The 17046-nt window shown below is 39.3% G+C and overlaps 2 protein-coding genes across 5 annotated transcripts in view; one reads left to right on the top strand and one right to left on the bottom strand.

Moving 5' to 3' along the window:
* The window catches only part of NT5C3A (5'-nucleotidase, cytosolic IIIA), a 29465-nt gene extending 15323 nt beyond the window's left edge, over positions 1-14142 (bottom strand). For 3 of the 4 annotated variants that reach the window (XM_075728298.1, XM_075728303.1, XM_075728299.1), the window contains exon 1: positions 14005-14142. In XM_075728298.1, coding sequence (XP_075584413.1) covers positions 14005-14142 — 138 coding nt within the window. The remainder of the gene's footprint in view (positions 1-14004) is intronic. The other variant, XM_075728297.1, reaches the window with a different exon arrangement.
* A 1470-nt stretch (positions 14143-15612) lies between these two features.
* Positions 15613-17046, top strand: part of BBS9 (Bardet-Biedl syndrome 9) — a 315124-nt gene continuing 313690 nt past the window's right edge. Inside the window, exons 1-2 of the mRNA XM_075705014.1 lie at positions 15613-15651; positions 16019-16139. Of these exons, the coding sequence (XP_075561129.1) occupies positions 16028-16139 (112 nt within the window). The 5' untranslated portion in view covers positions 15613-15651; positions 16019-16027. The remainder of the gene's footprint in view (positions 15652-16018; positions 16140-17046) is intronic.

Below are 17046 nucleotides of genomic sequence, written 5' to 3'. Positions count from 1 at the left end.
AAAAACATCTACTGTATCTCTCATAACAACGTACTTTCACTTTAATGCCATCTATGAAATAAGGAAGACTGTCTTTGCAACTCTAAGAAACACTTGTGTCAAATGCTTTAATTAACTAATAGCAGCTACTACTGACCATGTTCTGTTGCTAGTGATTTGAGTCAGTTGAACATTTTGTTTACATTGTTTAACTTCCAGTAAGAGAGGAATTAAAATTACCACTTCTTTTTAAAAGAGAGAAAAACAAAGTCCAGCATGACATTTCTACTCTCACAATACCGAAGGTCATTTAAATATATTTTAAGAACCATGAACTAAAGAGGTATAGCTATTTCAACAGATAGGTTCTATTTTAACCTTTTCTCTTTGGCTGAGGGCCATATCTTGACTGCAGAATATTCTACAGAGAAAAAGAGAGAGAGAGCAAAGAAAGAACAACACTTAAAACATTAGATAATTTGTCATTCATGCAAGACTATGAAAATGTTCAACTTTATATGGTGGTGTGTTAGGTGAACTTGGTTTGTAGAGATTCAGGTTGCTCTCAAAGAGCATGAAGCACTGGAAGTTTTAGTCTGAAGCAAAGAAAAACTGGTTCTACCAGTCCTTACACATCTGTGCCCTAAGTTGCACCTATTTGTGCAAAGAAATGAACACAGCACAGATAAGTTATGTAAGCAAGTAAGCTGAACTTTTTTTTTAAGTAAAAAGTTGGATACTGCAACTAAACTGACATCAGTTTTTAAAGGTCAAGAGGGAGGTCATATTTAAGAGTAATTTCTGTTCATTAGAATTAGAATATTTGCTACAAAAATCAGAGATGACTGAATATTGTCTACAGTATAAACATTAGCTAGTGGCTTTTCATGAGCTTACTATTCTTGTTTAGTGAGCCTACTACAACTGAACAACTTTGAATATATCCCCGTGTATTTAGCATATTGCCCAACTTTACTTGAGCAATACCTTGCTTTATTGCAGGGATCAATTTTAAACATTAGGAAACTGTATTTGTCTTCTAATTTTGCTTTTGTAGTAAATCTACTTAGTACCTATTTTCCAAAGCAGACTACTTGATATACTCTCCACAGGACAGGGAAAGCTAACCGAACCTTAGCACTCAAGTACCAAAACCAAGCAGAAGAAAGGAACCAACATAAAAGAATTTAATTCAAACATGATTTTTATTCATGCCCTAGTGAACTGAGTTAATGATCAGCACACTGGTTCCAGCAATAGCTTTTTATACTTGTACGTGACAATTACAAGGAAATAAGATAAATGTTCAGTTTGATGAAGCTGGGGTAAAAAAGGCTTTATAAGGATACCTTGCAGTAATTTTGGATACCACTTACTTTTCCAGCACAGGTTTGGTGTAAAAAAAATGCTAGCCATAGCATTGCAACTATGTACAGCTATTATTGTACCAGCTATTGTACCAGCTATTGCAACTGGTACAATGCAATACAGAAATATTATTTGTATATGAAAGTGTGTGTGTATGATAAAGATGACTCATGAGGAATGTAAGAGATTCTTTAAACAGAAAGAGCTCGAACAGCACTTGCTATGGAAAAGTGCTAAGAACATATATTAAAGACTGAATTCATTAAACTATGATAAATCCAGAGAAGACACATGCTAAGAAGGTGAGGGTCTTAACCTGATGGTTTTAAGACTCAGCAGTACCATTTTAGCTGAGAGATTGTTTTGTCTACTCAGCTATCATATTTTAAAAAGGCAAAATAACTGCATGCACAGAACAGATTAGAGGAGGTAAACACTGTATCACAAGACATATTTAGCAACTTTATTTGATAGAGATTTTCTAGATCTGATCAGAGATCAATCTTTCTTTACAACACAAGAGAAAACTGGTGATATTCTGTAGTCTGACCATTTATGACTGTATTGAACACAGTTATCAGTGCTAACACATAGACTCAAATGTATAAAAACCAGCTAAACTTAAGTATTTATTCATGTTGTGTTTAATACAACAATCAATGTGATGTTGCACTCACTGAAAAATGGTATCTTGCTGAAACCACTGTCATTCATTAAAAAAATAAGGCTACATAAAGACACATTTTAATTCAGCAAGACAACTGTGCATGTTTTAAGCATGGGGTAGATCATCAGCTTCCTTAGGACTAAGCAAAGGTTTTAAGCAGTGGACAAGAACAATGATTAGCTTATGTTAAGATCATGCAGTGAGATAAATTTTCTGATGTAATGATCTTGCAAGGTGGTTACTCTGTGAAAGTCTCTGAGGTTAGAATTAGAAGGGGGGTTTTGTGTGTGTGTGTGTTTTTTTTTTTTTTTTTAAAAACAGTTTCTGTACTGTTGAAAATCTAAAATGAACAGAGTTTCTAGCATCAATTTGAAACATGTAGGAAGCCAAGACTTGCAGTTCTATATGGAACTGATTGTTCAGATGAGAGAATAAAAGATACTGCAGCATCATTGTCCCTTATGCACCTTCCTCTCATGCTTACAAAAACACTCTAAAAGCAGAGATCTCTGCTGATGATAAATCAACAGACATTTTGAATCGTACAAGACAGTAGGAATGAAGGCAAGCCAAATACATTGCTGAGTTAGTATCCTCAAGTCCAGGTAATAGAACATAGGGGTAAGAGGTTTTGATGGACTTACACATTAATCAAAGGTGTATTTCTCAAACACAAACAAAATTTATTGTTACACATTACAAATGTGTATAATGTATTGTTACACATTACAACACTCAGAAAGAACTGTAACAACTGTGGTAATGGAAGTCAACACTTTATGCAGCATTTCAAATCCTCTATAGAAGTCTATGAAGAACTAATAGTAACTAGGGCCTGAATTTCCAATATTTCATGCGATCTCCTCCTGTCAATTATTACTCCAGACAAAAATTTAGTCTCTTTCTGAGAGAATATATGGGGTACCAACCATACAGAACCAGTTCTGAAGATTCTGGGATTGAATGAATACGGCTCAGGGCAGGCATCTTTTGCCTCCAATTGTATGTTAGCGGAATCACCTCATCTCTGTGCTTTGCTCCCACTCCCTCACTTTGGAGAGAACTAACCTTTGAAACTGGTACGTTAAAAAAAAAAAGAAAAGTTATGTATTGTTTAGTAATCAGTGAATATCTGGAAATGATCATAGAATCATACAATCGTTTAGGTTGGAAAAGACCTTTAAGATCATCCAGTCCAACCATTAACCTACACTACCAAGTCTACTCTAAGCCAATCAAGGGTAGACTAGACTAAACCATGTCCCCAAGTGGCACATCTACCCGTTTTTTGAACACTTCCAGGGATGGGGACTCCACCACCTCTCTGGGCAGCCTGTTCCAATGCTTGACCACCCTTTCTGTAAAGAAATTTTTCCTAATTTCCAACCTAAACCTCCCCTGGCGCAGCTTGAGCCCATTTCCTCTCGTCCTATCGCTAACTACATGGGAGAAGAGACCAACACCCACCTCACTACAACCTCCTTTCAGGTAGTTGTAGAGAGCGACAAGGTCTCCCCTCAGCCTCCTCTTCTCCAGGCTAAACAATCCCAGTGATCAAGTGATCTTCAGTCAGTAACCACATATCTTGGAAATAGCAGTCTATAAATGACATCCTACCTAAGACAGAATTTAATCTGATGGTTTTTTCTTAACCATTCCTCTCCTCCTCTTGCCAAAAAAAGAATATAAAATATTCTAAATGTAAGCAAGCTCAGATCAATACTACAAAGTTACTGTATTATGCTTAAATTTTACAAATCGCTTCTAAAGCACTAGAATTGAAAGAAGAAATCAAGGTTGTGACACTCACTCAGTCCCGGGCAGAAGATGACTGAGCCTTTTTTCTTGGCTTTCATACTTACATTTCACTGGTGCCTAATCTTACCAATGCTTTCTGGATGGCCCTCTTTATAAATCCATTATGCACTTGCAACATAAATATCAAATGCAGTTCTGGTTTCCCTACCTTACAGGGGGTAGAGCAGAACTGGAAAAGGCCCTGAGAAGGGCACTAAGGATGAGCCATGATATGAAAAGTTGCCATACGACAAACAATTGAATACAATAGAATTCTTCAGGCTGGAAAAGAAATGACTGGATGGAATAGAAAAGGTTAATAGGGAAAGATTATTCACTATCTCTTCCAGTGTAAGAGGTAGGGGTCATCAACTAAAATTAACAGGAAACACAGTCAAAACAAATGAAAGGAGTCAGCTACAGGTCACACAATTAAGTATAGTAAGATGTGGAATTCCTTTCTGGTGATGCTGTAAGTTTACACATCCTTAAAAAGGTACTGGATAACAACATGAAAAAAGCTCATCTTAAATTACAGACACTGTCTCTGAAATACAAGCTGCTGGAGGCTGGGAAATCATTCTGGAAAAAAAATCATGACAACTTGCCCCATTCTTAGGCTTTCCTGGGCCTCTGCTATAGACCACTGCTAGACAGATGATACTATCTGTATTAGGAAGACCCTGTTTGTAACATGCTGCGACAGGGAGAATCACTTGCTCTTCATGATAGTACTTCAGTTTAATTTCAAGTATCTTATTTTTTACCCCATCCTTCCTTTTTCTTACCGGTTCTTCTTCAGAGAGCACAGATACAGAAAATTAATTTTTGACAAATTAGAATTTTTGAATTTGAGTGGTACTCTCATTTTCCTTTAATACTGCTATGGGAACAGGATAGATGTTGAAGCCTGGCTATCTGAAAGATCCACTTCCCTCTCACGTTACACAGAATCTAATGCTTACTGAAAGAATGCTTACAGGTGAGGTGGTTGGCACAACTAATCCTTCTTCAAAATACCTAAGCAAAGGGTACAGAATTCTAAGAACTGGCAGTATGTAGATACTGTGGTATATTTATAAATTCTTAATTAGCTATCAGGTGTGCAAAAGCCCACCTTGCATAATGACGTAATTTTGATGACCTATACTATTTGTTCTGCAAACTGTACATTTGCATGTATACTTTTTATAATTAAATATCCTATATATATATCTATATGCACACACATTGAAAGAACTCAAAACAAATGTTTGTTTCCTTAGAAGCTTCCCATGTAACACTATCCAGAATGGAATCTGCATTAAGCCCAAGGCCTGGACTGAAGCAATTGCTGCTGCTTCTCTTCTTCTCTTATCTGCTTCTAAGAAAAAAACATCTACTTAGACTTTTTTTTCACTAAGCCTAAGAATGCTGTATCTACATCAAATAAACTCTGACCCTTGAATGGTGGAGTTGTGGGACCCAGTTTGAAAGCAAAGTCAGCAGGACAAAGTTTAATCTACAATGCATTACGAGACACTACAGTTCTGATGGAAGAATGTAGTGCTAATACAATATTCCAATTAAAGTTACACACTGAGACTAATTAAGTTTTTAACTGTTAGGATCTCTTGGAGTACAGACCCTTTTTAAACTTCTTGAAAAAACAATCCGTTTAAGTCTCAAGATGAAATACAGCTACCATACGCTCATTTTAAAGGTAATAGGCAGCACGATGACTTGAGGTGTGATTGATTGTTTCGCCTGTGTGTCTCATTGATTTATGGGTGTTTCTGACTGCTGGATCCATTAAAAAATGCAACTGGATGCTCCTTGTTTCTTGTATCTCTGTGTATTTGTGCTCTGGAAGCGATACAGGACATGTTCAAAACCAGTTTGTACTAATAATATCACTACTATACTTTGTACTGTACTTTGTACTATACTACTACTGCTGCTGCTGCTGTTAATGGACCAATACTGCTACTGCTTTGTACTAATTCCTACCCTTCAGTTTCAGATACAATTTTTCCCTGGTAACATGCAGACCAGATTGAGGCTTACCCATAACTGATCTATGTTGCAAAGGCAGATGCAATCCAGGATAATAAATGTTGCGTTAATAACTGCTAAGCGTAAAAATTACACTTTTAGTCTGATTAATAAGTTTCCAATAAAGAGGGAATGCTTTAAAGGAACAGGGTTAGTGGTACATTTTGGTGGTATTCATTCTGTCAGTATTAAGGTGGAGTAAAACAAACTCTTAGGTAAAAACAAAAGCTCTATTAACCTTGGATTATTTCAGTGATTCAACTTGCAAAGCAGACGAACAACAGTTCTTTATATAAGGGTGCAGGAAGCAAGCTACCGCTAACGACTGGGGAAACAAGTAAGAACAAGTACATTTGAACAGGAATCTTTCTTGGTGGCAAAACCAGCACAAGAAGTCTGAAATTCTATATTCAGACCCTTAATGAATCTTCAGTATCCAAATCTGGGCCTTGCCCCATCCCTTAAAAACAGAAATTACAAATGAAATAAATAAACTTTTTTTTTAAAGGTTGGCATATATGAAAGCAGACGCCACATTTCCTTCTAGCAATAGACATTATTTACATAATTTATAGAAATGTTGTTTAAAATTATTTTTGTAATTATTGCCTGAAATAAATCAGTGCAGTTCTGTATTCTTTTGTGGCATCACTGAACAAAAAGAATATAGTTACTTTTAGTATTTAGATATGGTGTCATCTTTGACCTGTGTGCTGCAACTTTAAGCATATGTCCACTTGTACTGAAAAATGCCTCATCCTTTTTTAACATTCAAATAAAATACTGTATTGATATAAGGATTAGCCAAATTAGAAAAATCCAGTGGACTTTTAATGAGCACTGATTTTTTTTTTTCTTAAACAGTCGGAAACTCCACACAAATAACCTAAGATAGAGATGACCAACACAACAACCACAGATTCCAACATTAAGTTGGCACAGTGCCAGTCAAGCTGCTCATTAAGTTCTCTGATGTTTTACAGCAGCTGACCATTGGCAATTGATTACTTTTAGGTAAGTAGAAGGCAGAAGGCAGCTGACATCCAACAACTGGTCAACATAACTGCTATATGAAGACCTCCGCCACAGGAAGAAATAGACACTACAGATCAACTGCTGCACAGTAACGTGACTGCAAGGCGGCCAGGGGACAAGTCAGACTTCATGTCCTAACTTTTATTTTCCGCATCCTCTGTGACAGTATACTCACCCAACTTTCTTGCCCAGTCTTATCTGGCCTTATATCTCTTTGCACGCTGGTTAGGAAAGGAGGCCAGGAAGAATAGTTGTGAGCTATTCCTGCCTCTCAGTCGCACTTAGCATGTGATGGGATCAGCCAAATTTCAGTGCTGAGCATCTGACAGGCAGCAGAGACATAGCTGCTACTCCAGGCCCTCTGCACGCAGGAGCAGTTCGGTTGTACGTGTCTGACCTGGAGTCAGGTAGTGGCCAAGAAACGCCAGTCACTGTGGGACAGGATTTCTTAAATGACAGGTTACTTACAAAATAGTGTATCTACATCTGCGAGATCTACCGTGCAAACCGATACAAAATTCACACTACTGCCACCTGCTGCTCTATACTGTCTGCTGCAGCTCAACTAGTTAAATCTTGAAAATTAAATTACCATCTGACAAATGCACCAGATTATAGCAATAAAATCTAGCAGTGTGCTTCTCTTCCGATATTTTTCCTTAAACTCTCTCCAAGACTTACTCTTCACAGTAAGTGAAGAGTATACTGTAGTATACTTGCACAAAATACGCTTGTGTATGCACATAATGGAGGGAAGAAAGGCGGCTGATGGCTTGAAGGCTATTAATGTGAATTGGAACTAGCCAACACAGAAAAAGATCAGGTATTTTGCATTATGCAATTAATTCAAGTGAAAATAAAAGGTAAGAGGCAGCTATTACATTTTTTTTTTGTTTAAGGAAAGAACTTCAGAAGTTAAGGTATTTTAAAAAACTTTCCAGACTTGCACAAATTGTGACATTTTTACATTTACAGGTCCATTTAAAATTGCTATTGAATTTACAGCTAGTATTCTCCTGCCTATAAATGCATGGATCCATACTCTGGGTCTCTTTAATGCCTATATTAATCAATTTAGATTTTTTTTTTATAAAAGTTGATAGTTCTTGTTAAGACTGACTGTTGAAATGCCTTGCAACTTTAATTCATAATATGAACAAATTTGTAATGATGTGTATATTCAGGCAATTAAAAAAACCTTCTTACTGCTTATATTGTTTCACAGTTAAAGGTAACATGTTTAATACTTGCAGAATTTGCTATTGGTCTTAATCTGTAAAAAGAATTTAACAGAACAGATGCCATTATAGCTAAACTAATAATGAAGAGTTATCACAAATAGAAGAAAAATCACTTGAAAATATGACTTAACACATACTGAGCATTTATGAAAAGGTAAACATATTCCAGAGCAGAATGATTCATTGAATGATTGCTTTTCTGTCTTGGAGAAAGACTTTATACAAAAGATAAAAGAAAGCAGTAAACAAGCTCTTTTGAGCCTATACCTACAATATGTATCATATCCTGACATTTACTTTTATTTAGCACTCGGAGCTCAATTTTCAGGTGGTGTTCATCATCATGTATTTGGTAACTGTTACGACTAGGATAAATCAGTTCTATAGAAACTAATGCAGAATTAAAGATTTAATTGATCTTCCCATACCCATCTTCCTTGTAAGAATATATGTTTCAAGACCTACTGAATTAAAAAAAAAAAAGGCAGTGGCAATTTCAGAAAATTAAAACCTACTTCTGAAACAATGGTTAAATTGTAGGATCAGCTTATTATACTAAATAAAGTAAAATACTACTATGTTCATAATCTGTATAGTAGACTACTTTTTGATTCTTAACAGTGTTAGAAGAAAACACTGAAATCGAGTGCATTTTTCTTCTCCTAGGATCCAAATTTTTAAAATTTCCAACTGAATTATTTTACAGTGAGAATAAAAACCTATTACTAGTATCTAAGTTGTATCAACATGAACTATGCTTAAAGTGTTTTTCCTGGCCTGTGTAAACTTGCTTTACAAGCCACATTCTAGGTTATTATAGACTATGATTAGTTGTGCAAAAAGCCTGTGGGCAACAGAGCATTGTTTTAGTAATGCTGGTGTTTATCACTCTGTCAATGTGATTTTTTTCTATTGAGCAATACAGTCTAAACAAAGAACAAGTTTTATAGAAATAGTTATATGACATCTCCAGTACTCTTATCAAACTTAACTTGGTTTTAAACATTTTAATAATATTCTATAATTTTTTCTAATACTCTAGTTGCTAGTAACGTAAGTCATGTCAAAAGGTAGGGGCAGCCTTAGGCCTCAGGAGTTCTTTCACTTTTCACTACTTAGGTTCATATCATGGCACCATGCTTTTGCAACAGTATTATTTCCACATGGATCACATCACTGGATAGCTCTCAAGGTCACGACATTTTAAATATCACTGCTATACCCAGAACGTGACAATGTCCTGCAGTGGTGATCGTTACAGAGAGTCCATGTTCTTTCCATTCCCCTTTTATTAATTCCACTTTGCTCAGGCTCAAACTCTTCTTCGTCTTTGTAAAGGAAAAAGTATGTATGAAGGAGTTTCACATACTAGCCATTTAGATTCTTGAAGGATAGCATCACAAGTATGTTACATATTACATACTCCTTTACTTCATTCTCCATTTGGAGGTCATCAATGTCTCATGCCAGAATAACGTCACAGTTACTGTAACAACTAGTTACTAGCAACAAGACAAGAATAAAGAAGTGGAGTTGTATGTGATTGCTGCCAGTTGTAAAGGTCTGTATCCTTCATCTGTGGCACAAATGCTGTGATGCCCTGCAAAACAAGCAGTCAGTCTCACCAGAGACTGGCAAGTAAAGGAAAATAACAATAATTAAAAAATCTCCCCACACAAACCCTATGACAGTCACACTCACAGAATGTTCCTTTATTTCTTAGGAAAGTAGATTAACAGCAGTTACCTCACTTCTTACTCGTTTGCTTATTTCTCTTCAGGTAAATTCTAATACTGCAAAAATCCATGCATTTCTTTTCCTCCGCCAACACACTAAAAAGGAAACTGGCCAGAGACATTTAACAACAGCTGGTTGAAAATTTTCCTGTAAAATGAGAAACTGCTTTTTAAGTTGATTTTTTAATTTGCTGTTGTTGAAATTTGATACAAAGTCTATTTTTTTGGGTAATTAGATCCTCTCACTTCAGGGACAGAATGGAGAAATAGGCAAATGTAACTAAGTGTTTGCCCAGTTTTCAGGAAAATGAACCTGAGAGAGTAAGTCTCAGCTTAAGGCATTCTGCTATTCTGTTTTCAGCCACCTTTATTATATTTCTCAATCCTTATAAAATAAATACAATAAAAAGCTCCAAAATTAGAGAGTAAGGAACAAGCTGCTGAAAAAACCCCAAGGTTCTAACAAGTTTGTTTATGAAATAGACAAACAACAAAAAATACTGTTACTCCATTAAGCAGTTTTTCCTACATTAACCCCGTATTTTAGTTAGCATGGGACATTCCTTACAGACGAATGTTTTTGAAAGACGTAGGCAACATTTTCCTCTCTAGTTTGTGAACACCTGTTTTCTGCTGAGTTTCTAAAGGCTTCACAAAGAGTAAGCAAGAAACCAAAGTCTATTGTCAGTAGAATTGATTGGCTATATAAGGATCCACAACTTCATTGCAAACTTGTCTGCAGCCTGAGAAATCCAGAAGATTGAGTGTTACAGTAAGGTTTAATCTCTTTTTTAAAGTAGCTATTGAACATTATCTAATAAGTTACTTCAAGAATCTAATTAATTATTAACCTTCTCTTAATTAAAGTTAGCAACCTTGCAGCTAACTTTTACCTTCACCTGACTGTAGGAATGCTTTTACGGTTTCACAGAAATGGCAATTTGACTGTGCAAAGTAATACAGAAGGCTTTGAGAGATAGTTGTTTCTTAATACACAGACTAAAACTTTGCGTGACTGGCTATATATTTACTGTTAATGCTTCTGTCACTTCAGAAGTAACTGTCTACCTTTATCAGTGCCTAAGGGAAACTCCCTATCTGCAAATTTCAAACGGTCAACGAAGACATGATGTTAATACTTCAACTCCAAACTTAAACCTTTGCTTCCAAATAAGATGCAGCAATTTTATGGTGTCTTTATTAAGCTTAAATTTGTGTACCAGGCTAATTACTTTGCAAAAAAATTAATCTACTGAAATGTGAGATAGATATTTACGAATTTCTTGATTTTTGTTATTCAACAAGGAAACATAGTTACCCTTATATTTTCCACAATGCTTGAGAATCCTTTCCACATTTCTTCACATGAAACATTCTTGGCATCATAATCCCTGATAATAATTTGTTTTATAAATATTCTAATTGATTTGTAAAGATCACTGTCTTTTCAGCATTTAAACACTGCTACAAGTCAGCTTTTTACTTACATTTGGGTCTTATATTAATCTAATTTTATTTTAACTAAGAAAAAAAAGTAAAAACATTTATTGCTGTAGTTAATTATAATGAAAGAGTATTTCATTGGTGAGAATTAAAGTCATATAACTAAGGAGTAAATAGGCCTGCTCCCTACTGATTTTGATAAAAGTTATAAATCCAAGTAAATCTGAGTCTAATGGGGGTATAAAACCAAAGTGTAATCTTCCCCAGAGAAAACCTGAACCAAAAAAATCTACCCTAAATACAAGAACAATCCCTTAGTTTTAATCTAATGCAGAAGACCAGCCTGGTATAGTAACTCGTGTATTAGAATAAACAGATTTCAATAAAGCATTATTGTTCCTTCTTCCCCCCACCCCCAACTTACACTATATTACACACTGGAAATAGCACCTTCTACCCAAAGCTCAAAGGAAGGTCTCTCTCGTGATAAACTGAAACAGGTACAGTGTCTTGTAAATGGCAAACATTGAATCAGATCTGCATTGGTGGATAAAACTATTTCAGGAAGTTCTCCAGCCACTTCAAGTGAAACAAACACACACATTTTTGCCCTTACTTGACAAACTGAACTCCTTGGTATGAAGTTTACATAACTATTTCACTTATTTCAAAGAAATTTCACAGCCTGATTACACGTGTCCACTGAAAATACTCCTGGAAGAAGAAAGAAGATTGTAGCTGATGAACTGAAGATGTTGGTTCGCTGAGGAAGCTGCCAACTTGAATATCGGTTGAAATGCTAGCTCTCTAAGTGAGCAGATAGTATTAATGTGTTGCATTCAATTGGTAAAATGTTTTCATATGAGAAAGCTGACATGCTTCGAACAAGCTGTATTTTTCCCTTGCAATTTTAAGTTGAGAAAAGCTCTGATCATAAAAGCAGAATTTTTGGAAGTATCTATTTAGGATCACAGATCTGTGTCCAAGAACATACCTGTGAAAATGTTATCTGAAGTACATACTTAAGAAATTCAGTTACCAGAAATCAATTTAACATTGGCGTAACGATTTTTTTCCCCTACCAAATGCAGTCTTTGCAACAATGATAACAGTTAAAGTCTTCCCAGCCAAAATACCATTTAAACATTGTACAGAAAGTTAATACAATACATCTTTAGCAGTTATTAGGCACTTTCTGAACTACAGCTCAAATGGGATATTGTGAATAGTAGTTGGTGAAACTATTGCATCTGCCTTTTGAGGGTTTGTATGACCAGGTTTTTAAATGTTGTTATTTTACTGTCTGCATAACTCTAAAGTAAGTTCTAGTATTACAGTACTAGAATTAGAAGAAGAATAATTTATCATCGAGTTTTATAACTGTAAGTTTTCAAATGAGTTCTGTAAAATCCTACTATAAAGTCCAAAGACCGTTTTTTAGAAATAGATCTAAAACCTCTTTAAAGTGGCAATCCAAACTTTCTGCTCTCCCACAAGCTGTTGTTGGCAGGCTCACAGAAACTAAAAAGTGAGACACCCCCCTCCAAATTCTTGAATAATATGATTGATGACTAGAAACAGCATTCAAGTATTTTTTCAACAGTAAGTATGATGACTCCATGATTATTGAAAATGCAGTGGAATTCTTCTCTGGACCTACATTATCAGAAACTGCGTTGTATGACTTCCACGGGCAAGTGTGGCATCACACAGCCAAGTGAGGAGTTAGACAGCTCACAATTTACATACAGAATCCTAGTTCTTAGCAAAATCTATGTTTCCATGTATAATTAAAAAAAAAAAACAAACAAAAGAATCTGAGCTTTTAGTAAGGTTTTGTAGGAGAGATCACAAAATATCGACTGGCTAACATTAACTGACTTGATGATTTCAGTTCAGTTCTTCAGTACAGCAGTGTCCAAATCATAAACTCAAATTTTGAAGGATTTCAACATAATCAACATATTGTCTGAACTAAGACCTTTTACCATCCAGTTACTGATAGGCAGATATTTAAATAATACCCTAAATACCAAGTTTAACAAGGGCAGTAGAGAGAGAGCTCCATCTTCCTTTTACAGTAACTGCGAACAGACGTTGCTTCCCAGCTTCAACAGAGGGCTGAACACACCTCGCCCCCACTTTTCTTTTAAACAAGTTACAAGCAGGCTTTTAGATTACCACCAAGACCTATAGCTTTACACCTGGGTACGTATGGGCCAGACAGGACAGGACGGAGCGGACACTTTTAGTGCTAGTGGATCGTGCTGTGGCGGAACAGCTGCTCCCGCCTCCAGCGTCTGTCCTTACGATCTTCTGGGGCTCAACACCCCTCCTCTGCCCCTTTGCCTCAGCGAGTGGCGACAAGCCGCAGATTGCCCCACACGCCTGGAGAGGAGACCTGTCTTAACTTTTGGCGTCAGCCAGCGGGCGAACTGCCTACAGCAGGATCCGTAGGGCACGTACGTGAAGGAGAAGGGACTCGCGTGTTTTGGGCAGGGGGCTGGTATTTGAGGGCGACGTGCCCCGGGCCGCCGGCGCCTTGCGGAGGGGAGGAGATCCGCCAGTGTCCGCAGGGACGGCCGTGGGGAGCCGGCCCAGCTGGGAGGCGCCGGCCTGAGGGGAAGGAGAAGGGCGAGCGGCCGGGGTCGGAGGGGCGCCGGCTGCCGCTGCGACCCGCCGCTCTCGGCCCCTTACCACGTACCATCTCGATGATCTTGGTCTTCCTGCCCGTCTTCTTCTTCATGGTGAAGATGTACTGGGCCAGCACCACCCCGCCGACCAGCGCGCACACGCTGGCGCTGGCCACCGCTCCCATCTTCGCCACGGCGGTCCTGTCCATGGTAGCTGCCAGGGGCACGCCAAGGCGCCGAGAGCCGCTGGGGGCGGGGGGGGGGGAGCGGGGCGGCCCCTCGCCGCTGAAGGAGCGGGGGCTGCCCCTCAGCGCCGGCCCGAGCCGCTCCCCGCCGCCCGCCAGACCCGCCGAAGTCGGCAACGGCGGCGCCGCGCGCCGCCCGCCCCCGTAAGCACGCGCCCGCCGCCGCCTCGGCTCCGGCGCGGGCTTCCCGCGAGACGTCACGGGCGCGTGGCCTGCGCGGCGGTACCACTCAGGAGGAAAAGGTGGGGGGGGGGGGAACGACATGGAGGAAGAAGGAGGAGGGGCTGGCGGAGCAGGGCGCCGGAGAGGGGAGCCCTCGAGAGCGAGAGGCCTCTCTGAGGGCTTTGAAGAGGAAAAGCAGCGGCCGGGAGGTTAGGGTGTGCCTTAGGAAACACAAAGAAATGCCTCTCTACCCCCCGCCCAGGAGGAAATGAGAGAACCCAAAGGCCCGTCGCGCCGCTTCCCAAACTACATTTCCCAGCGTCGGCGCGAAGCGCGGCCCGCCCTTCTGGGCCGGGCGGGCGGGCGGGGTGGGGCGCGGCGCGGCGCGGCCGGTACTTAATGCGCGGTGAGAAGGACGCTAGAGATGGCGGCGGCAACGGGGAGGGGGTTGTAACGCTGCCGGTCCCTACCTCACCTGTCGCCTCGCCTCAGGCCGCGCTTGAGCGAGGAGTTCCCGCCGGGACGGGGGGGGCTGCCGCCCCGGAGCAGCTCGGATCGCGCCGCCCCCGGGAGGTGCCGTCTCCCGCCCAGGTAAGTGCCCGCCGGTCTGTGTCTCTCTTCTCCCGTGCGTGTCTGTGTCCGGGCGCGGCTCCTGAGGTGCGAGGCTCGGCTGTGGGTGCTGCAGCGGGGCTCTGTGCGGGTGGGGGGGTGCGGGGAGGGCTATGCCGTAGCTAGCCTGCCGCTCGGTTGCAGCAGGTTGCCTAGCTGGCATAACGACGGTAAGCGTCTAAGGTGAAATAAACAAATGTTTTTATTTGCCGGCCATGGTTTCCTTTAAAGAGGAAAGGTGCGGGCTTGCAGGCTGCCTTTGCTCCGAAGGAGAAGGAGTGAGCCCACCGTTTTTCCTTCTTCCCGGAAAGAACTCCTGGATCTGGTGCTGCCTGGCTGCCCCTCGCCCCCTCTGCGGGCCGTGGGGTCGAGTGTGTTCAGGTTTGTCCCGCTCATGGCAGAGCAAAGGCATGGAGCTGTGAGTTTTGAACTAGGGTAATGTTATTGTCAAGCCGCCTGGAAAAGGATTAGTCTCCTCTCTCTCTTCTGCTCCCCCCCTTCCTTAAAATAACAGCAGGTAGGGAGCAGAAAAGCTGATTTGTGCTTCATCTGACCGAGTTCTTTAGTTGTGTCACTAGGGCATCTTTGAGGTGATTACTTCGTAGAGGTTTTGATGTTGTCTGTCTAAGTCTTCATTTACTTTTCTAAAAATATGTTCTCTTGCAGAAGGCTTGCATCAGAATTTTTTGCTGATATTCCTTGGTAAGAAAAAAACCCTTGGTTCTGTAACTTTGAAAACTTATATTACTTTCTTAATGCTTGTTACAGAAGGCTTTTAACAATTTGTAAAAAGCTGGTATTTTTTGCTTTTTCTTCATACAAGGAGCAGTGTCTATCACAAGTAATTTGTAAACTAATGACAAGAAGGTTTCCTAAGGTTGATTTTTGACCTATATAACCAGAAACCCAAGACATCTGAAATTAACACTTATTCAGCTTACACTAGAGAAATGTGAAGCTAAGAGATGGAATATATTTAAAACTTGTTGCTAGCAAAGAAAATATTGTTTGTATAAACAGTTGTATATGTATTAATACACACTTTAGCAATGGTTTGTTTCCTTTTCAGTAAAGAAGAATGTCATTGTTTAAAGCTAGAGACTGGTGGTCCACCATACTTGGAGAAAAGGAAGAATTTGACCAAGGCTGTCTGTGTGTTGCTGATGTTGATAATAGTGGCAGTGGACAAGGTAAATTCAGAATTACATGGTTGCTGACTTTTAAGCTACACAGCTGCAAATTTGCTTTGACCAATGCACACTGAAAGCTTGCTAGCCAGGCTAGTTGGCTAGTTAGTTTAAAGTCTGTTATCTTTACTGTGTCTTTGTAGGCTTAAGGAGACAAATTCAATGCTATTTGCCTTTGTATACTTGTAGGTTTCTAAACATCTTAATTCTTGCTTGTGTTCCATACTAACTTATTCCCTCATGTCTTATTCCCTCAATGGTAGATAAAAAATAGAACATTTGCAGTTAGTCATGGGAGCAAATACACATTGTAAGTCATTGAAAAAACTTAAGGAAAAAAAGGAAGATGAGTGCTAATAAGCTAAGAATTTAGAAAAACAAACAACCTTTTCTGCCTGGAAAATAAGGGGCCATCGAAAGAAGTCACTCTGCTTGAGTAAGCCCTGCTTTCCTATATAGTCATTAATAATGTGGAATAATCTTTGCTGTCAGGGACAGTTCTTGTGTGTGTTGGGTTTTTTTAAATTAATAAACGTTTGGGATCTTTCTCTAGGATACATTCGTCCTGGAGCTCTGTTTTTGCTCAGTAGAGGTACCTGAGTTTGATTTCACCATTTCCATAGTCTTTTAAAATTATCTTTATTTTAGATTGTTCCTTTTCAGGAGGATTTGAACAAAGCTGAACTGTTACTAGTTTGGTGTACAACCTTTTTCAGTAGAAATTCATAGAATCATAGACCCATTTAGGTTGGAAAAGACCTTTAAGATCATAAAGTCCAACTGTTAACCTAGCACTGCCAAGTCCACTACTAAACCATGTCTCTAAGCACCATGTCTACAAGTCTTAAATACCTCCAGGGACGGGGACTCAACCACTTCCCTGGGCACCATGTTCCAGTGCTTCATAAAC

The sequence above is a fragment of the Pelecanus crispus genome, chromosome 2 (genome assembly GCF_030463565.1).
Source record: "Pelecanus crispus isolate bPelCri1 chromosome 2, bPelCri1.pri, whole genome shotgun sequence".
Classification (NCBI taxonomy): Eukaryota; Metazoa; Chordata; class Aves; order Pelecaniformes; family Pelecanidae; genus Pelecanus; species Pelecanus crispus.
Note: the sequence above shows the minus strand (reverse complement) of the source record. Positions and strands in the feature narration are given on the sequence as shown.